Source organism: Paramormyrops kingsleyae, chromosome 7, assembly GCF_048594095.1.
Source record: "Paramormyrops kingsleyae isolate MSU_618 chromosome 7, PKINGS_0.4, whole genome shotgun sequence".
In the NCBI taxonomy this organism is placed as follows: domain Eukaryota; kingdom Metazoa; phylum Chordata; class Actinopteri; order Osteoglossiformes; family Mormyridae; genus Paramormyrops; species Paramormyrops kingsleyae.
This window is the reverse complement of record NC_132803.1, coordinates 18,114,916-18,137,866: the sequence shown is the minus strand read 5'-3', so window position 1 is coordinate 18,137,866 and position 22,951 is coordinate 18,114,916. Positions and strand designations below refer to the sequence as shown.

General features: G+C 37.8%; 2 protein-coding genes across 9 annotated transcripts in view; one reads left to right on the top strand and one right to left on the bottom strand.

The window, feature by feature from the left end:
- Window positions 1-55: 55 nt before the first annotated feature.
- Window positions 56-17,095, bottom strand: tent2 (terminal nucleotidyltransferase 2). The gene is made up of 15 exons (XM_023823259.1): window positions 16,919-17,095; window positions 16,335-16,503; window positions 16,020-16,118; window positions 15,563-15,815; window positions 14,957-15,071; window positions 14,783-14,874; window positions 14,572-14,635; window positions 13,856-13,922; window positions 12,632-12,708; window positions 12,119-12,247; window positions 11,964-12,007; window positions 11,045-11,181; window positions 3,399-3,490; window positions 3,178-3,257; window positions 56-1,247 (listed from the first exon to the last, which is right to left on the bottom strand). Exons 2-15 carry the CDS (start codon window positions 16,466-16,468, stop codon window positions 1,173-1,175), a joined length of 1,458 nt encoding a protein of 485 aa, XP_023679027.1. The 5' UTR covers window positions 16,469-16,503; window positions 16,919-17,095; the 3' UTR covers window positions 56-1,172.
- Window positions 17,096-18,906: 1,811 nt separating this feature from the next.
- LOC111849875 (homer scaffold protein 1) overlaps window positions 18,907-22,951 on the top strand; it is a 60,386-nt gene continuing 56,341 nt past the window's right edge. For 5 of the 8 annotated variants that reach the window (XR_002839652.2, XR_002839653.1, XR_002839651.1 and 2 more), the window contains exon 1: window positions 18,907-19,988. Coding sequence is in view for 3 of the 8 variants with exons in the window: in XM_023823158.1 (XP_023678926.1) it covers window positions 19,984-19,988 (5 nt within the window). In the remaining 5 variants the exon portion in view is untranslated. The remainder of the gene's footprint in view (window positions 19,989-22,951) is intronic. The other 3 variants (XM_023823158.1, XM_023823157.1, XM_023823156.2) reach the window with 3 other exon arrangements.

Below are 22,951 nucleotides of genomic sequence, written 5' to 3'. Positions count from 1 at the left end.
ACAAATACTATTTGATGTCATCCATTCTACTCACAGTAACTGAAAAAAATGGCACTTCAGTTTTCATAAGTTTAATTTTTTTTAGACAAAGTTAACATCTAATGGAAGCTTGTAGGACATACATACACAAAAAGGGCAAGCATATAATTACAGCCTTTGCATACAGTAAAAGGTAGACCTGCCAGTGTACGAAACACAGGCAGTCAAGGTCAACCAGACACACAGCACTCTCACCCACATGACTCATTTCACCTGAAGTCCCTCAAGAATATAATAGTTATTCTAACAAAGGCGCATTATTCCATTCACCATTCCATCCCAAATGGCTTTTCAATTCGCCACAAAGAGGAGAGTTTGGGCCCATTTACTGTCCTTGAATGGAGTACACTAGAACCATGAACTGGATCCTAACGTCAAAGGAAGAAATTTGGAAAAAGCTTCAGTTAATACACTGTTTCAGACGACACTGACATGGCTGCAGACTTATTAAATAGTGATTTCCAAAGTTGCCTTCAGCAGGAAAAATTACCCAAGACGCAGTTTTGCAGTTTTATGTCAAAAAATGATAGAAATGTGTTTATAGAATAAGAATACTGCTTTTTAACCCAATTACTTTATATCAACTTTTATGGAACCATCCTAAGATCTATTTTTAATGTATCATTTTCTCTATTTCATAAAACAATGTTTCTTCAAAAAGTGGACACCCAAAAAAAAGTTAAGACTGTTGAAGGTTTTTCCATATAAACAAAGCAGAGATATAAGAAAAACATGGCCTGAAGCAGGACAATATTATATACACCAAAGCCAATTATAATAATAATTAAAAAAAAAATCTAAAGCATAACATTCACTCCATGGTCTGATATTTTAAGCACAGGTTGTCAAATAATTCTGCCATTTTAGCTGAGGGATGGGTTTCTTATTTGTGTGTGTGTGTTTTCTTTAACATCTGGATAAAGTGACTGAACTCCCAAAAAAAACAAAAAAAAAAACAGTGCAATGACACGGCCTTCAAGAGACAAGCTAAAAGGTTCAGCTAAAAATTGTACCGTCACCAACCAGCAACAGGGACCTAAAACAACATCTGGAAAAGCCCTGAAGAGATGATTCTTGTCTATGTCCTGCTAGCAAGCAGGCCCTTCAGCATCCAGAGAAAAACGGCAGGACTGTCAACACTTTTGCATCGTCACCCTCACTGGCAAGATGGAATTCAAGTCCTTCTTCTGTTGCAGCAACTGCCATGACTAGAGAAACAGAGAATTTATTTTATTCCATTTTCCGTCTCGTTTCAATGTTTGAGTAATGCTTTTTAAAAAGACACTTTTGTACACCAACGACTCCTGTCAGAAATTTGACCCACTCACAGAACCATACAGCAGGTAAACAGCAGGAACTCCTCTTCTTGCACATAAAAATTACTGGCATTAAGATTTACAGTACTGTGCACGGGTCTGAGGCTGCCAAAGAAAATTATGTTTAAAGCTATTTATCTAGGCAGTAAGGGTTTATTTGGTCATGTATTTTGTACATGACACCGATCAGCCACAACATTAAAACCACATCCCTTATATTGTGTAGTTTTGCCAGCTCTGGCTGGTTGAGGTATGGACTCCACAAGACCACTAAACGTGTCCTGTGGTATCTGGCACCAAGACGTTAGCAGCAGATCCTTTAAATCCTGTAAGCTGCAAACTGAGCCCTCCGTAAATCAGACTTATTTGTCCAGCACACTGTGTTGTGAAACCTTAATATAATAGCCAGCATTAACTTGTTCAGCAATTTGTGCTGAAAAAAAATCTGAGCCGTACCTAAGCCATACCTGCACTGACATGAGAATACTTAACAGCAGAGCCGAAGGGGTGTTTAAACCAAGCTAGTTGCATCACCACCATGTGGTTGGTCGAAATGCACAGAGATACCAGTGATCTGCATCAGTACGCATGGATTATCTGAAGGAAAACAGGCATATTCTATATATATATATTATATATTATTATAGTCGTATTGCAAATAGCAATGTATATTGACACATTGCCAATAACTAGTTAAATTTCCAACCTCCTACTTAAGGAAGCACTATAGAATAGCTGAATGGAATGAATTTGGATATGGATAATGTAAATTTACACAAATAAATTCTATTTCTGCTAGAATTTGATGCTAACACGGTAAATCATGATATACACTGTGTGAACAGTAAATATGCATCTTTTCAGTTTCATGTCACTGTTGCTCTCCAAACCTGACACGTCTTTACAAAGCCGACCCTTCAGCAGTGGAAAACCAAAACGAATCTCTCTTCATGGTACAAGTCGCATATGGCTTGCTTCCTGTGTGCCAGTGGAAAAGCACCATAATATATTATGGCACCCTTGTCAGGTGCCATTGCAACAAGATCAATGTTATTCACTTCACCTGTCAGTGGTGTAAATGCTGTGGCTGAGTGGAGTATAATATTTACAGTGTGAGATAGAGATAGAGAGAGACAAAGAAAGAGACAGATATCAAGACAGAGAAAGATAATATTGACAGTGTGTGCAAGAGAGAGAGAGATAGAAGTAGAGTGATAGAGATATGTAGACAGAGAGATCGACAGACTGAGATAGAGATAGACAGAATGAGAGACAGACAGAGATATACTAATGACAGTGGATGTGAGAGAGAGAGAGACAGAGATAGGGACATAGAGACGGAGAGAGAGACAGTGAGACAGAGAGATAGAGACAGACAAACAGACACAGACAGACAGAGAGACATACAGTCAGAGACAGACAGACAGTCAGAGAGACATGATTTTGCTGTATGGCTAAAACAACTCTGGGGCTTCCCAATCATTCCATGTATTTGTTACACTTCACCACCATTGAATTAACTAGTGAATTAACTTCAAGAGACATTGATTATTCAAGTAAAATATGCTAGTTGTGACACACCGGATGATTACTGCAAATAGTGGGGTGAATTGAGGAGAGGTTTTGAAGTGACACACCAATGAAATCATAATTTTAAAGACACAAAATTTTCTGCCTAAGACTTTTGCACAGTAATGTATATTTCATATGTTTCTTTTTATGCATGCAAAAAAAAAACACAATAGTAGTTTTGGTTAATATCAAGATGAACGGGTGATGAAGCAGAGAAGCCTGTGTTGTCTGGTATGAGAAGGGAGAATACCTTAAGGAACACTGCTTTAATGGCGTCAAACTGAGCCCTCTCGTGAACCGCTCGTGCTGTGTTGGATCTGTCAAAGGGCTCTGAAACGAATGAGATGACTTAAAAACGCTGTGTCATCATGTCTGTACATATACATAGACAGAAAAATCTCCTTAAGCAAGGTTACTTGAAAAGGAAGTTCTGCTGTGCTTATTATTTTTCAGTGGAGACTGAAATAGTACCTTCAACACAAATGAACTTGTCCTTCCACTCTCTGCAGCTGGGCTTTGGGAGGGCTTCAGCCTCGCGGACTGAGATCATCTGTCGGTCCCACCTGCAGGCACAGAGAGGGCTACCATGATGACATAAGCTTGTTATAACTAAATATTATGCAAAGTGCTTAATTCTGCTAAGTTTGTTCGGTAACAGATACAGATAAGTAACGGTAACACTTTCTATGCCGTGTCTCTAAGAATCTATGAATATTTTTGTAATATATTATAACAATGTTTATAATGCATTATGAATGCTTCATGAAGCTGTCATCTATAACGCACCATAGATGCCTGCATAATGCAGTATAAGATATTCTTAATTCTTATACTGACCATTATATTGCATTACGAAGGTATCTATACTACATTATAGATAAGAGCTTCATTGGAGCTTTTGAAGTATTAAATTAACTCTAAAACGCCTTATGACTGTCAATAGAAGATGCTGTAATGCTTTATTAATTCTTATACCCACCATTAAAAATTATGAAGGTATCTATAGTGCATTATAGATGACAACTCCAAGTCAAGTATTACCATTTTATCTAAATTAAAGCAATTCCCTCACTGTTGCTAGAAAACATAACCACAGGTTTCAAATCATCATCCATAATGACAAATCCACTTATTTTTACATTTACAGGTCCCTACTACCAATAGGAAAAAGTGTGAACCCTAAGGATGGAATAAAACAAACAAAACCAAATGGATATAACTGGATTCAGGGTTAATTTATAACCAGAGCCTCCATGTACAAATAAGCAATTCATCAAAAAGCTACTGGAAGTATCAAGGGACCAGCATTAGAGCGTCACCTGCTTCTATCCATTACCTCAGTAATGTGAAACAGGAGCTGGGGAGCTCAAGTGAGGCTTCAACTCCACAAGCCATTCCCCTTCAGACTCAGGTGCATGGCAAGCTACACTTAAGGTTATTGGCTATTTTGGAGCTCAACTTGGAGATAAACAGGGATTAAACATGACAGACTGGGTAATAATTCACACCATTATAGGGCAATTTAAAATGCTGCGTTTTTGCACCTGGTTCACAGACACTAAACGAGATCACGGGGAATCCGAGAGCAGCGGGGGGTTTCTGGATAGATATACTGTATGATGCAGAGAGGAATCACAGCAGGACATGCATGCATAGGAGTCATTATGCAGGTGTAGATGAGTATGTATATATGGTAGTCAGTCACAACATATGTATCACGACAAATGCCACATGGAAATGCAAATATGCAATTCATTAGTTCCAAAGTGCAGTATTAAGCACATTAAGGAAACTGATATGGGGTGGCTTTCCAGAAAGCAATCGATCTTAGTGAATAATGAACGAGATAGGTAAAGAACGAGTGAGGTCTACGAGCGTTTCCCAAAAACCTTCGTTATTCCAGAATTAATGAACAAAGGCTAAGTAGTACTTTGTTAGCTCCTCCCCAGACTCTGCGTGAGAAAACCCCAGACTGCCAATAACACGAAAACCACTCCCACGTATTTCAATGGTGAAATATGTTATACGATTTTCACCCTAGACATATGCAGAAAAAAAAATAAATAAAAATAAAACTAAGTAGAAAATCAATAGACACCAAAGCAACCAAAATTAAGACCAAAATAAATTTACCTATTTGCTGGGAAAAAAAAATTGAGTTCAAAATTGTAAAAAAAAAAAAAAAGTAGCAATAGCAAATGGAAAATATCAATTCTTAAAGACGCCTTAAAACAACTTATTGAGGTGATGGTCGAAAATATATTTTAATAAAATAATCACTGTAACGTTGTGCAGCATAGTACCCATATGAAGATCAGCACAGCAGCATTCAGGGGGAAATCTCAGAGCTCCCAAGGACTTGTGTAGGCACCAGAATCTTCCGCGTGCTTAAAGCACGCTCTTCAGCAGTCCGTGCTCTTTGGTGTGCGGTGTTATACTTCTCCTCAGCCACGGTTTGGGGATTCAACACTGGAATCAGCAGATATTCGATATGCAGATAACCTGCTGTCTCTCAATAACCAGCCACCAGCAAACATACCATCCTTTGCCATCTGACTAACTCCAAATCTGGACCAGACAAAAGCACCATATGTACTCCCAGGCCACTTGGTGACAATGTCTGTAAAATGGCCTTGACTGCTGGCCTAGTGCCAATAACCCTTTTCGACATGGGCAGGTGGGATTCAAGGGGCTGCAAATACGAATAGGGTTGAGGGTTCCATCCACTGTACCTACACAATGCCAGGTATGCTCACAACTGCATGAAAACCACTTTTAGTGTTATGCAAGATATCCCCTTCTGCTGGACATTGTATGTATTTGTGCGCACGAGGCAACAGAAATCTGATCACTGCATGAACAAATGCAGGACACAGCAGCCTTGTTGAGGACATGTGCATCTGTAGGTCTGCAGGACCTCAGAAACTGCACGCCGCACTGAGGCCAATTCTGGTGTGTTCCTCTTTTCAATTTATCCAGCACCAGACCAAGGAGGCTCATTATTTCACCCCAGGCCAGCTTGTATTTCACTATGAACTGTTCATTACTGAAATGGTCCAAGGGATTCATGATCACCAGCAAAAGCTTCTTGGCTTCCTGGATGCCCCTGTCTCAAACACTGTCTTCTGTTGACAGCACAATTCTCTGCCATTGCTGGTCGTGAGGGGTGATTCACCTTCCCATTTCAAAAGATGTGACTGAACACATAGCAAGTTTGATTGGTTAGCTCATTATGTAAATAACCAGGGTTGTTCAGAATCTATGAAATTGATTTTGAATTGACTTGGCCACATCCTGTAAGACTGAACTAGAATGACAGAAGTATTAAATTCATTTCAATTCAATGCAATCATACAACACATGAATGTCATTTAGTCTAGCAAAACATAAATTACATATCAGATTTAATTCTAAGATGATAGATGTATATATTGACCTTATATACTGTATGTACTAGTGAGCAAACTTTGAATTGAATTGAATGATTAATATTGTGTAATTGTTTTTGCCTATTCTAACAATATGTACTTGGTATACATGAGCCATCTAAGTGCTTCTCCATATGCATACATATATTGATTTTGCATATTTAACGGTTTATGTTAACATTTGGGAGGAGTCTCCATGCAGTTGCTTTTCCTGTCAGTGTCTGTCAGTTGTCAGATGGATAGGGCTGTGATATAGTTACTTCTATGACTGTTTGAAGTGCTATTTCACCATGGTACACAAAATCACAGTTAAATTATTTATTCTATAGGTGACAATTCAAATGTGGCAATGGGAAACGCGTGTCAATTAATGATCGATCTGAAGCACTAGATAACTGCTTAGCGTTACAAAGCTTTTCAGAAAGGCCACCCCAGAACAGTAGAGACCAAAAGGTGACTGGTGCTCTGACATGCAGATACCCATGCGTGTCAGCTTCACATAAGGAATGCTCATCGCTAAATTGGTGACATCACTTCCAAGCTAACGCTCTCATTTTTAGTCTACAAAGGCAATACGCAGAAGCACAGATAAACATATGAGCATATTTCAGAATGCAATTAGGAAATAGTTTACTCATCCTTAACTCACCGATTTCCTGTACAAGATGGAAGTTATGAAAACTGCCCTTGCTATATGACAAGTGTCAGTCATATTTACAAATAACATGCATTTACGAATAACATGTGTTACATAATGTTCCATTAAATGAGCGTTTTCTACACTTTCATAAAAGATTTTAAATTATTTAATTTAAACGGATGCATAGAACAGTATTCATTAAAATTAAGGGCTAAAGGCACATCTGGATTATGACAGCTGAATAAATTATAGCTGTTTCTGGAGATTATCCCATTTATTTTCAAGCTCACACTGACAGTTACATATGCATCAAGCAGAAAATGAGAACACAAAGCACATCCCCCCCAATAACATTTTCTAAGGTCATAATAAATTTTCATACGTACTGAACTTGGGTTATACCACAAATGCCTGATAACCCCCATTATGCATGAAGTTTGAGTTTTCAGTGGGATTAATTTATGCTATAAATCATTGCTTATTAGTAAGATAGTAAATTAGCATTTACCTAAATGGTCAGCTATTTACCTTAATCCAGTAAAGTACATGTACACACAGTTAAAGTGAAATCATTATGCTTGCAAGTTTTGGAACTGCCTTTGCAAAATGCTTCATCCATTTACAGTAATTAACACAACATACACTATAAGCGTTTGCATACACACACACACATGCATGCATGCACACATGCGTGCACACGCAGGGTGTAAAGATTATACAACTCCTTGGTAAGACCCCACCTAGAATACTGTGTGCAGGTTTGGTCACCATACCTTACAAAGGACATTGCTGCCTTGGAAAAGGTTCAACGTAGGGCGACAAGAATGATTCCTGGTCTTAGAGGAATGTCTTATGATGAGAGGGTAGCTGAGCTGAATCTGTTCAGGCTCAAGCAAAGGAGACTAAGGGGGGACATGATCCAGGTATATAAGATTCTAACAGGTCTCGATGTTGTTCAGCCAAATAGCTGCTTTAATATTAATTAACCCGTGGCCATAAGTGGAAATTAGCGGGAGAACATTTTAAACTGAATTTGAGAAAACGCTTCTTTACACAGCGTGTAGTTGGAGTATGGAATAGTCTTCCTGCTAGTGCAGTGCAAGCTAAACCCCTGGGCTCCTTTAAATCAGAGATAGATAAGATTTGAACAACTTTGAGCTATTAGTTAAGTTCTCCCCAAACGAGCTTGATGGGCCATGGAGGTACATGGAAATGACATACCGTGAATCTCAAACACTGTTGTTCCCTGTTTGAAATACAATTCCTGAATATGTAAAATAAGGAAGTGAAATGAGCCGTTTCAAAATCCTAGAATTACTTAATCTTAACCATGCCCCCAACCTTAATATATGCCAGCCCACAAATAAGCTCAATGTACATGCGCATTCAGACTTCAATAGTTCTGCAGGCACTGAGAAAAATGAAGCAGAGAACAGCCATGAAAATGGCAGGCTGTATCCATAAGTGTGCCATTTGAGGCTGTGATGGGAATGTCGGCACTTTTTATACCTTTCCTAGGGAACCAAACTATCAACAGGCATAGTTGATGTTCATCTTTAAGAGGCAAGTCAGGGGTACGTTTCCCAAAAGCTCCCGTTAGCAACTTACACATACGAAACTATTCAGTTGCATAGTTCGAACTAGGCAAGTTGCTAATTGCATTGCTAGCAACTATGCTTTTGGAACAACGTACCCCAGCTTAGCAGGGGAGTAGTAAACAACACTACAAAGTCCATGATACTGACAATGACAAGAAGATTCTGTACTTCCAGTAGCCTACTTTGGTTTAACGAAACAAATATCTTGTCGACTGCAATAAATAAAAAAAAAGACTTAAAGCAGAACTCCAAATTCATTACAAATAATACATTTACAAGCTACTCAGCTTGCACTTTCGAGTTCTTTATAAAACTCGGATAAGTCTAGCATCAGAAAATCATTTTTTGCACGAGATGAAAAATTATTGCAATGTACTTGTTACAGTGCTGAAAAAGTTATGATTACATTGTGCCTAGGCTGTAGAGTGACTATTACAGTTACATGCAGCAAATTGGTTCTGTGTCAGCGATCACAGTGCCACACTTCCAGCTAATCAGAGCAGAGCTCATGAACATATTAATGAACCCACCAAATAAGGGAAAACCTCCTATTTCATTTTAGGGCCAAATTATAGGGTTGTAAATAGGTCTGTAAAACCACTTCTGGACTTTTTTCGACCAAATCAAGTTAAACATACCTCCTATCTAAACACAAGAGAACAATTTAAATAAAAAGTGCATTATAACCATTAATTATGAAAGAAAACAAGTGTTTCGGCTTTACCCCGAAACTCACAAAATTCAAATTGACGATATGAATGTTCATAATCAAAATACAATACTTTATAAATATGTCACCCAGACCTACTTTAGAGATGCACAATATATCGGTTGACATATCGGTTTCAAATATCTGTTAAAAATCAAGATACCGACGCTCCACTACTTATGAATGAGATACGTTCCGAACGGCCATTCATAACTTGAAATGTTCGTAAGTCGTTATTCAACATCATTTTAAGGGTATACGCAAGTACAAAGAACTAGGATGCTGCGAGTACGCACGCTACGCTACTGCGCGGTGGGAGTAGCGGCCAGAAGTCGTACTAGGCGGAATTGGCGCGCAGAAAAAAAAAATTATGTTGCAGACAGGAAACGGGAGCCCAATGAACACAATTTGGACTAACAATCCTCTTCGTTCGTATGTCTGAAAGTTCGCAAGTTGAAAGTTCATAAGCAGAGGAGCGTCTTTATTCAATTTGATTTAATTACTACTTTCTAAGTGGATTAGCATTTGATGAACAGCCTCTTTCCCTAAAGTCAGTATGATTAGTCTCCTCTTTAAGAATACACAACCATCTCATAAATTTGATTTTCTCCAGTACAAATACAGGGACTAATGCGAAGTTAATGACTTGTGTTAAACTGAATGAAGGTCCCCATGTAGAGATCTGAGAATCAACGTCAACCATATGTTTAACACCATGTTAAAAATCACGTTAGTGAGTTACACCATACAGCAACTTTACACAATTAACTGCAGATATTATACACTTGCATCAAAAATCCAACTATTCATCCATATATCCCCGCTTATCTAGAACAAGGAGTCGAGGGTACGAGGCTGGGGACACCCTAGGTGAGCTGCCAGTCTTTCATGGCACACATACATGCACATACCTTGGGCAATTGAAACAGAAATAGCAACTGACATAACTCGATGTCTTTGGACTGCAGAAAAAACCAAGGTTCCGAAAGGAAAGTCATACAACCACAGGCCGGGGTTGGGAATCAAACTTGGACACTGCCATGCAATGAACCACAGTGCCACCTAAATTACATAAGACAAATACGTAAGACAAAATGTAAAGGTAATCCCTCGTTACGTTTAATAGAAAAATAAAGCAGATGACAAATACAGAAGCCATTCCCTTTTAAATCAGTACGGACTACCTGCTACTCTCAGTAATTTACCAAAGTCCATCATTAGCCATGAATGGGTGTTTTTGGCCAAGGCGTTATCACATATTATTAGGACATAGTGAGTTGGCTGGCTGTCAAACACAGCTTAACCCATCTCATGGTGCAATCGAGTCTCCAGCTGATTTATGAGGCAGAGCAGACTAGCCAGGAACATAGTGATTTTGTGAAGGGCAAGTTCCCCCTCCCCCTATCAGAATGGGGTAATAATACACACCAAGGTCATATCATATTTAATGAATTTTGGCAACTCACCATCCTTTTATTCGAGCCTGTTAATTTTGCTCTACAGCCTGGAGTTCTTCTTTATTAAATGAGATACATGAAAAAATATTACTGCGCCAAAGTATCAGGAGTAGTAAGAATTATCAGTCATTTCAGTGTTTTTCTGGTATAATAATGTTTCATGCTGTCTCAGACTTAACAGATGTACAACACCTAGGATTCATCAGTATTTGACAGAACAAAGAATGGCACCTCACAAGTCACGGCTGACCTCTGATAAAGGACTTTGAAAGAGGGCTCTCTTACTTGAACTCAGTGGCAAAATACTTCAGGAAGCCAAGGAATAAAGTCCCCAAGGCAGACTGGTTCTTGGATTTGAAAGGAGGAATGTCTTTCGGACCTTCTGGCACAAGGTGGATCTCCATGGAAGGGTTGAAACATTCCTAGCCAGAGTAGTTTTTCATCAGATGTCACAATTAGAGGTGAACTGTGTCAGACACATTAATGCATGTACAGTACATACTGGCCCACTGTACCAAGTCAAAAGGGATTCTAAAAGGATGCACAATCCTTTAAAATGACTCTCTAAACTAATACAATAAAAAGGCATTAAAGGTGATCATTTGGTGTCTTCATACTGTCTGCAAAAAGCATATTCACATGACCATTACACTGCAGTTGCAAGATCAATAGTAGATACTAAGTCTATATAGTAGATACTGAGACTATGTACAACACACTACATATTTAACTCTTCCTGATCAAACAGCTACATAAGTATAGGGACAGATATATGGAACGACTACAAATCACAGGATCATTTGGAGTCAGAGGTCAAATTACAGTAACTGGCTGTTCAAAATATAGTTGACATAAAAATTTGTGACATTTCTATTCCTACATTCGTACAGTATCATTTATTCACACAGTATTTCAACTCCTCTGAGAGGAAAAGTTCTGAAAAACAGTTAAAACTTCAGAAGTTACAACCAATGTATCAATCCACTAAAATTAACCCAACAAGAGGAGGTGGGACCAACCAATCAGATGTCTTGATCCTCCTCTAGTTGCTTGGACCCACCTCCTCTAAAATCTGATTGGTTATCCCTCTCAGCCAATCATTTCTTGTTCTTTTTCTGTAAATAAAACTTCCACAAGCCCCAGCTGAGTAAGGCACAACAGGATCCATGGCAACAAATAGCATCAACTACAGAATGTGACTTACGGGATAATCTTTCTGAAGGCAAGGTATGACAGGTTCAGACAGGGCTGAAAATTAAACAAAAAAAGAGCTAAACACCCATTTTAGAGATAAATGCCAACACAGTGCAAGTGGCAAACCAAGCACAAAGAGGCAGAACTTAGAGACATATTACTCACTCTGGAGGTAATGCAGAACCATCAGTACCAAAGTGTAGCTGCTAAGAGTCCCACGACTCGCGTCATTGATTCCATGGTGCTGGGCCCACTTCTTTATGACGAGCACGACAGGACGAACGCGACATTCAGCTGAGGGTGAAATCATCAAGTTCTTAACAGTACTGCAAGGGATCCTTCTCTTTGTATTGAAATATGTCATAGCCATGGGTACCTTGAACACTTTACGGAACATCTCTTTGTCCTTTATTTAAAACACTCATCATAAATGTCCAGATAAGTTAGTATAAGCATAATTTAATTAATTTAAGTAAAGAAAACTGTGAAAATGGAAGTAGGCAAAACACAGGACCTGGCTTTCTCTTCTTCACTAACCTCACTTACTGTACACCACACTTATGACAAGGTTATGCTCAGTGGATATAGGGCTAATCAGAAACAATTCATCAATGTGCTTTTGTTAAATAGAGAGAAAAAAGCACTCATCAGCTCTTAGTTTGGCTATATTGCACTTACTGTATGCATAGCTTCTTAGAAGGAATGTGTTTCGTATTCCAACAATGTTGTTAACATTCAAGTCAAACTCCAGACCACTGTGGAACAAAGATATAGGTATTATTAATATCCGGAATGCAGAGATGATTGTAGGTTTAAAAAAAAACCCGCAAATTCAATGTCCTTCACAGCGTCAGAATCATACAAAAGACTCCTGGTGTTATAAAGCTAAAGAGGATCAAAAGCTTATATTGTTGTTCAAGTGCCATGGAGAGATTTGTATGCACAGAGCTGCCCTCTGTGGCCCAAAATTACAGGACCTGATAGGGCAGATCAGTCTTTTGTGTTAAGCATCACAATCACGACAGTGACTTATTTTTGCTAAGAAGTTAATAACATAGACCACTATAATATGGACCAACTATTCCGACACATCACTCCACAAAAATGAGAAAAAAGCTTACAAAAAATAAGCCTATCAATGCATCAATTTTACATTATCACTTATCCAGAATTACCAAGAGGCAGGGGAATGCCCTAATTTCAATCATTGACAAGCCTGTTTGAAACAAAATGAACTTCAGAAAAAAAGACTATTTTGCAAAGTTAACCTTCCATGAATCTGGTCCTAATTGTATCTCAGGGGGCTGGTATTTGCATAATGTTCAATCAATTAAAAACACCCCAAAAAGCAAAATACTTTAGCATATAATGCAAAGAACAGGATACAATAGATCTAATCTTACATTTTGGTGACCTCGTAACAGCCACCTACGATGAAGATAAAAATGTCCTCTCCCATGTTTCTGCGACATTTACTGAGCCTGTTTTATATCTTTAAAAATCCCAAACGTGGGAATCTCACAGCAAATTAAATATAGTTTAACAGCACTACTGAGATGGAAATCAAAAAACGTCACATTTATTACAATGCTATAAGTCTGTCTGCTTGTAACTTGCCTTTCATTAAACTTCAAATTCATATTCACTGAACCTTTCTCATAATTCATTTTAATGTGGCAGTCAAAAATGAAATGCAGCCAACTTCAACCAATGACTCTGAACTGCGCTTTCTGCAAACATCCTTTGGATACAAAAACCAAATGTGATACACCAAAATTCTTTAAGAAAAAGCAATTATTTTTTTCCACAGAAATAACATTCCATTTCTCATGTATTTATATACTATTTTTGGAAATATCTATAAGCTATAGTCATGCCACTTTTAGTGAAAGAATTGCCTACCTGAATTTATCCCTGAATTTCAATATGGGCACTTTTGCGCGAATAAGCTGTGGTCTGTCAATATATGCTGAGAGAAAAGGGGAAAGAAATCTAACTTGAAAAATATACCCAAGAAATATATTTTCAATAAATGTCAATCGCGGCAGAGGATAATCCAAAAATATTCAAATAAAATAGTGAACTACCAATGTAAAATACTTAGAGGTTTCAATATTTTAAATTGGATTAAAATATATCCAGTCAAATGGTGGGAATAAACAGAATCACCATGAGCATCTAATGAAAATGCACAGACCCCATAAGCCAGACTGGAGTTAAGAGACTGGAATATATGTGTACACTCAATGGTTAGCACGGGTATGTGAGTGAGAAGCAGCTCCTAAGCAAATGTTATATTATAGGCTTTCAATTAAGCCTTTCACAGGTATACGAGCATCCACACACCTCACAACATCTTCATGACAATGATGTCAGCATAAACAAGTGATTTTCTTACTTTTAAATTTTTTTCGTGGATAGTTCATGTTGCTGGTTTACCATACATTAAACACCGTTCTGGTCAAACAATAATCCTGTATTTGTGCAGAACTACAGAAAACTTAAAGTTATGTCCAAAGCATATTTCTCATATAGAAGCATTATACCACAGAAGACACATTCTGCACTATTGCAATGCTCCTGACCTCCAGTAAAGCAGACAGTAGCTCAGTACTTACACAGCTTGTAAAGCAATTTCTGAACCAGACTGAGGATGTAAACTGCATCTGTTCTCTGGTTCACCTAAAATAAAAAAAATACCAGCAAGACAGCACTTTCAGCTTGGCTTACATTTTCTGAAGGTGCTAATACACATTGTTTGTTCAGTCATTATCATGATGTAAGATGTGTGACCTAAAGAACATCTTTGCCTCGAAATTATAAACTCACGTTTCCTTCTTTGACAACGAGGCACAGATCTGCATCACTGCTTCGGCTACCAAAGCCGTTGAGGGAAGAACCAGCCAAGAACAGCCTGGAATCTGAAAGGGAGACACAGTGTGGGCACAGTGACCTCGAAAGGGCTCCAGATAACAACATAGGAGTGTCTGTTTTCAGGCGTACATGGAAAAAGCCTCTGGATTTCCCTTTGGAGCTGAGTCCTGCAGAGTTCCTTCTTTTCCAGGTCATCAGTCTGCTGCTGGCAGGCTTGAAATAGATCCATAATCTGCTGACTAAGCTGATGGCACAACAGGACATTGCATTTGTGCACATTCACACCAGTGACTGAAATTAAACACTGTCAAAGAAAACAGGACAAGTTTTATTTGCACAGTTAACTTCTATTTAACCAGGATGTGGAACATGAGCAGGAATCTTGAGTGCAGCTGCTTGCTATTAAAATCAGCTTTGGACAACACTGTCAGGTAATTTGTCATAACAACAACAATTAAATATTTTAATGTAGTAACTTTTCCAGTTATATTTAAGAATCACCATCTAATACTGTGAGCTGGGGCACTACTGCACCTTCCAGTTTCAGGACTTTGTAAGTCTGCATTATCATTGGTTGGGAGTAAAATAGATTCCTCACACATGCATCAGATCTGGGTCACTGCATGCCTAGAAGGTATGGCTTGCAGTGTAGTCCTGTAGTGTAGACGGAAAACACAGTAACACAGGGCAGGACTGGGGATGCCCCCTACATGGGGAAACTGAAGGAGACATTACCTTATCGGTGGCAGCAGCCTGAAAAGAGTCAGGAGTACTGTGGCAGGGTTTCCCCGTGGGAGCAGGTACATAGCCGGCCTGCTGTGATCTAAGTGGGCTGACAGAAGGCCCGCAACTCTCACTGCGCAAATGAGCCCCAATGGAACGAGGTGTTGGCGAAGGGGTGGCCACCCTGGATGTCCTTTCATGGCACCCTGGAGAACTGAAGCGCTGTCGCTTCAAGTCATACAATCCGTAATCACCACTCCTCCTCCTAGAAGACGCCGACACAAATGCCTCCTCTTTAATTTCTGACTTTCAGTTTGATGTTTCTTTAACGAAGTGCATTGTAGTATGTGTCAATAATGAAATTTAATCATGCAAAGATTGATTCAAAATTGTTTAATGACCAAAGAAGAAAAAAATCTGTGGTGGAAGCACACTAAAATACAACAGATGAATATGGACCATCTCTTACTTCCTGCTCATTCTCACTGGGGGCACACTGAGAGCATGAGAAGCTGTATGGAGAGCCGGCTTCCAGTCATAATGACGGTTCAAAGGAAAAGGTGAAAGGCTGTTCAAAGACAAAATATTGAGACAGAAGAACGAAATAAAGACCTATTAAACAGAACACTGTCAGGATCCAATGAAACAACAGTGTGTGAAATTTTACTTAGGACTTTTACATAATCACTTAATTCTAGGGCAAAATATTTGGAATGAAACGCAGAAATATTGAGTCACGTGGTCTTACAAACATGTTTGGCATAGTGATTGATCCTGTACTTACTTATTTCTGTTATTAAAAGGAGAAGCTGTCATTTGTTGTTGAGCGAACACAACAGGTAGGGAGAGAAGTCCATTGGCTTGCCCAGGTTTAGGTGGGAAGGGCGGGCACCCCAAAATAGAAGAGTGGGGGAACATACTCCCCTTCTGATACTAAACATTTATTCTGCTACCTGCGTAATAAGAAAAGTACCTTACTTACATTGTATCTCAATCACTCCTCAAACGTTAGAAATCATTTCTCTCAATACAATATAACCCGACACGCATCACATTGTAAAATAAGGGTAAAAATAATATGCAGAATTAACCTGGGAAATAAAAATGTATAACACTGTTTATCATCTGATGCAACGAGGATACTAGGTTGCGAAGCGGAAACAGCTAAGATGCTAAATGCCAAGAGCTTGTCCACAGACAAAACTTTAAATGCTCACACTTAACCGATATGGACAGATAAGATATTAAAGTAATAAACTTTCAAAACGTCTAAAAAGGACATCACCAGGAAGGTCTTAGGAAACTGAGTACTAACCCCCAAACTTGAAATTTTACTTAAAATTACGCCAACACCAACAAGTGACTTACAAAGATTCCAGCCAAAAACGCTCTTCAAAGCTTTAATCTCTGACAAGAAGTACTCCTTATGTCATTTGCGAATTATTAGCTCTTTCAAAATTGATATTAAGCTGGAAAGCTTAGCTAACACGCCCCGACCAGTTTGTTGATTGACAAGCAGTATATTTTCAATACTTCCTGGCAATCGTTGACAGAAAAATTCTGTTCCGGGTCATAGTGTTTTACCGTATAGTTTGTTTTTGTGCGCATTTAATTTTTATGCCAAACTACACTTCTTTCCGCGACATTGGTCAGTTGAAAAAGTTGAGTGGATCGATTGATGTTTATATATATTATTATTGATGATTGATGATACTTTCTCTAAATATGATTTTTTTTAAGATAAAGACCCTTCACAGTTACAGTCTTGTAAACCCTTAGTAAACATTGTTGCTGCCGCAAGGTAGTACTAGCTTCAATAGTTCAGTAAAGCGCCTATATTTGTACAAAAAACGAAATAACCACACATATCACTGAAACTTATTTTGCATATGTTCTTAGGTGTTTACTCTTTTTATCTGTGTTTGAAAAATACTATTTTTTTTAAATTTCATCTTGCAGTACGTTTTTATAGCTAATAATTAGTGATTAATACAACTGGTGTTGTATTAATCATCCATCATCATTCATCAATCCATCAATCATTCATCCATCCATCCATTCATCCATCTTCTATCAAACTTCTCCCAGTGAGGGTCAGGGGGGACCATCACAGGCAGCACTGAGTACAAGCCAGGGATGCACTGAATATCTTATGTGTTGCAGGGCACATGTTAGCCTAGCTGCATGTCTTTGGTTGTTTGGATTATTATTATTTTTATTATTATTATTATTATTATTATTATTATTATTATTATGCTTCAGTCCTACTAGTGCATAGTAAAGGTTTTAATGTACACCACATGGAGTTTGGGTAGCATGGTGGCCCCATGGATAGCATTCTCCCCGCGTGGTCTGGCTTTTCTCCTACAGTCCACAGGCATTCTGTGGCGGGAGCTGCCCAATGTGTGTGTGAGTGTGTGCCATTAATTGGCAGCCCATCTAAAGCAGTGTCTCCCAATCAAGTCCTCAGGGACCCACAGACAGTCCATGTTCTTGGGGGTAGCAAAAATGTGGACTGTCTGGCAGGGAGCTCAGAGGAAGCAAAAACATAGACAGACTGTGGGCCCCCGAGGACCTGACTGGGAAACATTGATCTAAAGTGTTCCCCCACCCTGAATAATATTCTGCCTGGGTTAGGATCCAGGCCCCTACACAATCCTGCACTGAATTAGTTGTTGTAAGATGCATGGAAGTTTGACTCACCCATAAATATAGCACTCAGATTCTAAAGATGTAATATTTCCTCATTCACAGATAATTGTGTTCCTTCATGTGTATTTCGATATAGGCTTATACTTAAAAAACACTAAAATACATTATATTATATTTATATATTTATTATTATATATATATTTATTCGTATATAATTCTATTAATATAAGTATATTCTTTTATGTAAAAAAGGAATTATTATTTTAATAATTAATTTTTGGATATATTGTTTTAGCTGTTTTAACAAGCTCACAATTTGATTAAATTTGTCACCATTTTTACATTCGAAATGCATTTGTAGACCATAATAAAATAAAATTGACCTTATTAAATAAAACCAGCTTATCCTAACATACTGTTTAATGTATACAATTTAAAAAGTTAAATGTGTGCAATGCAATAATTAGAGATTAACCTGAAAATTACTGATGGATATTAATTGTTCAGAGGGGAAAAAATCAACCATAGCTACATTGTATTTGATATAATAATTAGTCTTTGAAAATCAATGTTTAGTTTACATCCTTTATTGTACCTGTTCCTGAACTAACTGCACGTCAGCCTTCTTTACAGAAACAACGTCAGTCCCAGAACATGTGATGACGTCAGTGCGGAGGGTGGCGTAGTGACGTTGGTCCATTTAATACTGTCAGTGAACGGTGGATGGGGACAGAGATACTGAATAAGATGGCATTGGATGCAGGAATATATATACGCCTAAAAGGAAGCTTTTGATAAGGATAGGACAATAAAATATTGTAACTGGTGAAAAATATAAAAGGTATACTTATGCTCTAATATTACCTCTAAGAATCCAGTTCTTGCCTGTAAAAACAAAGGGTGATGGAGCCATAAGAATATAGGTTTAACGGAAAACTGAAAATATTTCTCTTTGGAAGGACAAATGTACATTACATAATTTTTGTCTGATGTTTTTCGAAATACTTTTTAATTAATCTTATTGTCCATGTACGCATTGTATTATAATTTCCTGTAGAGGAATTTTGATGTGACTGATTTAGATCAGAGAACCGCAATATAGGCAACGAACGAATGAAGATCGAATATTGGCGAATTAAACTTGAAGTGGGAGCTGGATTGAACCGTTCAGCATTTTTCTTGCCCCAGGATAACTATATGCGGTGCAGCTGGATACATTCTGGAAGAGGTGTCAGCTTTGGAAAGTGCATACCGGAGGGCGTTATGAAAGAGCACAGAGTTGTTATACGCTGTGTTTCAGACCGAGTGGATATTTAAGGGTCATTTGGAGATCAGAGAAGGCAGTGACGCTGGCGACCCTTCCAATGAACACAAACGCTCCCTGTTCTTCCTATCTGTGAGCAAACCATAGCCCTCTGTGCTCTACAATTACAGTTACATTTAAAAGAGAACGATTTATAATGAGATTTTTTTCAAAGTAGCTTCATTTGCCTTTGCTTCTCTGGGTGAGCACACCTGCAAATAAGAACTTAAAATGCATTTGATTTGACATTTGCTAATGCACACAGTGAATACATTGCCTTGGATTTAATCTGAACTCGATATTTCATAGCTGGATTTAAAATGATGTATTACTGAAGAGAAGCGAATCTCGAAAACCTCATCAAAACGCCGCCACCGTCGAGGCTATCCACAGCGCCGTAGTGGGGGAAATACAGCAATAACCACCGTGGGAAGCTTCAGTTAGGCGCACTACATTTCCATCAAACACATCAGCCAAAATGGGGTAAGTCTTGCTTAAACGTGTAGTTTGAACTCTCATTTTACCAACGTCCCTCTGTCTCTAGAGACGATATCGTTAGGTAGATTTGCATGTTTTAGGGGATTATGGAGATAATCTAGAGATATGCGTAATGCAACTCTGTCCTTTTTTACATTACTTTTTTCGTTAGTCTATATCAAATTTACATTTTAGCAAGACTACATGTTATAAGGAGAAACAACATGACATGCTTGTATGTTCAGGCTGTTTAATATATATAGCTGTTTAACGCAAATGGGAATTCATCCCCTTGCTATACACTTCAGTAACGCCATTCATCAGTAATTCTTGTGACCGCACTTGCGATACCCATTACTGCGTGTCTTACAATAATAGTGAGTTTAGGCGGATTATTTGAAACGCACAGAACTACTGGTATTCGAGTACTCAATGGAGATACTTGTAGGGTACTAATAAATACTAAATTCCAATTTAAGCATATATTAACGAAATTGTGAATTTTTTAAGTTTTGTTTTCTACATATCAGTTGACTACTCTTTGAAAATTCAATTATAGTCATTTTGGCTGAAAATAAAATCTGGTTAAGGATATAAAGTTTAATGTTTTCACAAAGACGTGCATGCACGCACAAATAAATGTGTGTATTGGTAAACATTTCTACAATAGACATGTTTACTATTAAATATTGTAAAAATACACTTTTAGCTCACAATAGGTTTGTCATGTATAATAGTTTGTCATTTTAGTAGGTAGTAGAAAAGTCGTGTTATATTTATATGATGATTACATAATATCGATCTACTATATACTGATCGTTTTGTTCTAAAAGTGGGCATGTACTGTATATCGGGGCGGCAGCAGTTCTGCATCCCGTTTCCTCGTTCAGGTTTTAATATTCACGTATATCCCGTATGAAGCAAAGATGCACGTGACAAAATTATGTAAGACCAGTTGTTCATTCCTAAACGCACCCAAAGTCTAAGTGTGCTCCAGTAGCAAGTACGTTACTACCGTTATACTTATGTATTGTGTAATGTATTGTGATACTACGTTTAGTTGACTGGTATATCCAATCAAAGCACATATTTATTATATTTATAATGAAATTAATATATTATTTTATGAGAGCTCTGAACTTTTTATACCAACAAAATAGTGTTATTTGGTATTAATAGTTTTAGTAATAGGGTCTTTGAAAAGGTTTAAAGACACATTAATGACAATTTTGGAATCATACTACATTTGTCTGTCTCAGGTTTGGTTCTAATATAAAAAAATTTATAAATAACAGTAGTGAAAACTGCAAAAAATGTGCTTGTAGTTAATGAAACAGCAGCATGTGAGGTTGTCTAACTAGATGACTTTTTATATTTTAGTATTTTACTCTATAAATTACTCTACTATCACCAAACGTCAAAACACCTTAAATTTTGCATTAGTCTTGCCAGATTAAACTTTTAAAGTAAAAGTAAACAACATGTTACTTAGTTCAAGGTGAATATATTATATATTTATAAAAAAAAATGGATATGAAACTTGAAAGCTAAAATGTGCTTCTTTGTCTGCTTGGGAAAAGCAGGAAATGTTTTGTTTTTCAGCATCTTCAACATCCCATAACTGACACATTCTAAGAACTGAGTGATGCAATAGCGACTGAGGTTTTTCTAAAGATTTCAGAAGGAAGGGGAAATAAATGGAAAACACCGTTTGATCAGTTTGTGTTGGGCTGGTGCTCTTTTGTATTTTACTGTAGCTGTACATAAGAAATCCATTGGATATTTTTTTAGATATAAATTATGAAATAGATACATATATCTTTACATGAACTGTATGTCACCACAGTCTTGTACTGCATAAGTAGTATAGAAGATGAATGGATGAGTGGACGATATGTCTGTGGATATTGATCCATCCATCCATCTATCTGTCCATCAATCCATCATTCATTGTTCTAACTGCTTATCCTCATCTAGCTTGTGGCTATAGATGTTAATGTTTAGTTTTTTCAGAATGATTTAGGCTTATATATAGGTTTTACATTTTGGTTTACAGCTATCAAATAGCACTCTTTGTTAAATATTCCATTTATACTTCTTAGGGAGAACCTGTTCTTGGACACTTATCTTAAAAAGTTATTATAATAGGTTAGGTACAGAGTTTAACTTAAAACCAAGTGTTCAGTTGATACCTTTACAGCTGCCCCTCCATGACACCAAAGTGCCCTTTGTCGTAACAGAAAACATTAATAAAGCAGCTGTATGACATCAAGCCCAGTGCCGTTTCCATTTCCAGTTCTGCTGGTGTACATTTTGCCAGGGCTACATTCGCAGAGCACTGACCTCTGATGTTTTCTTTCATGAGGCGAAAGAATAGCTGCCAACATCACATCATTTTGCAGCACACAAAGAACACTGCCTTTGGGTGCTCTACTGAATTTGGTGTGAGTGTTTTTATGATGTATGACTAATGGCTCTTTCAACATCAGTGGGAATTTTATTAAATTTTTTTTAAAGGAATGGATATTTTCCATGGCATCCCATCCATCTTTGATAGGGTCCAGGTCCCCATGTGATCCTAACCTGGATAAGAGATTAGAAACTGGATGGATGCAATTGATATCTTAATTTTATTTAAACATCAATGGGAATTTACATTTCTGTAAGTATACTGGCTGGGAATTTACATTCCTGTAGGTATACTGGCTGGGAATTTACATTCCTGTAGGTATACTGGCTGGGAATTTACATTTCTGTAAGTATACTGGCATGGTGTAGGGAATGTAGTTTGATGTGTTTTACTGATCTACCTTTACAACATGCACAATCTGACACCAGCACTGTAAAAAGCCACCCAAAACCCAGTGTAAATTAGTTTCCTGCATCACAGAACAGCTGGGAGAGCATGGCTGGGAGATCGTGAGATACTGCCTGCAACCTGTTCTAACACACGATTTGACCACTGAGTG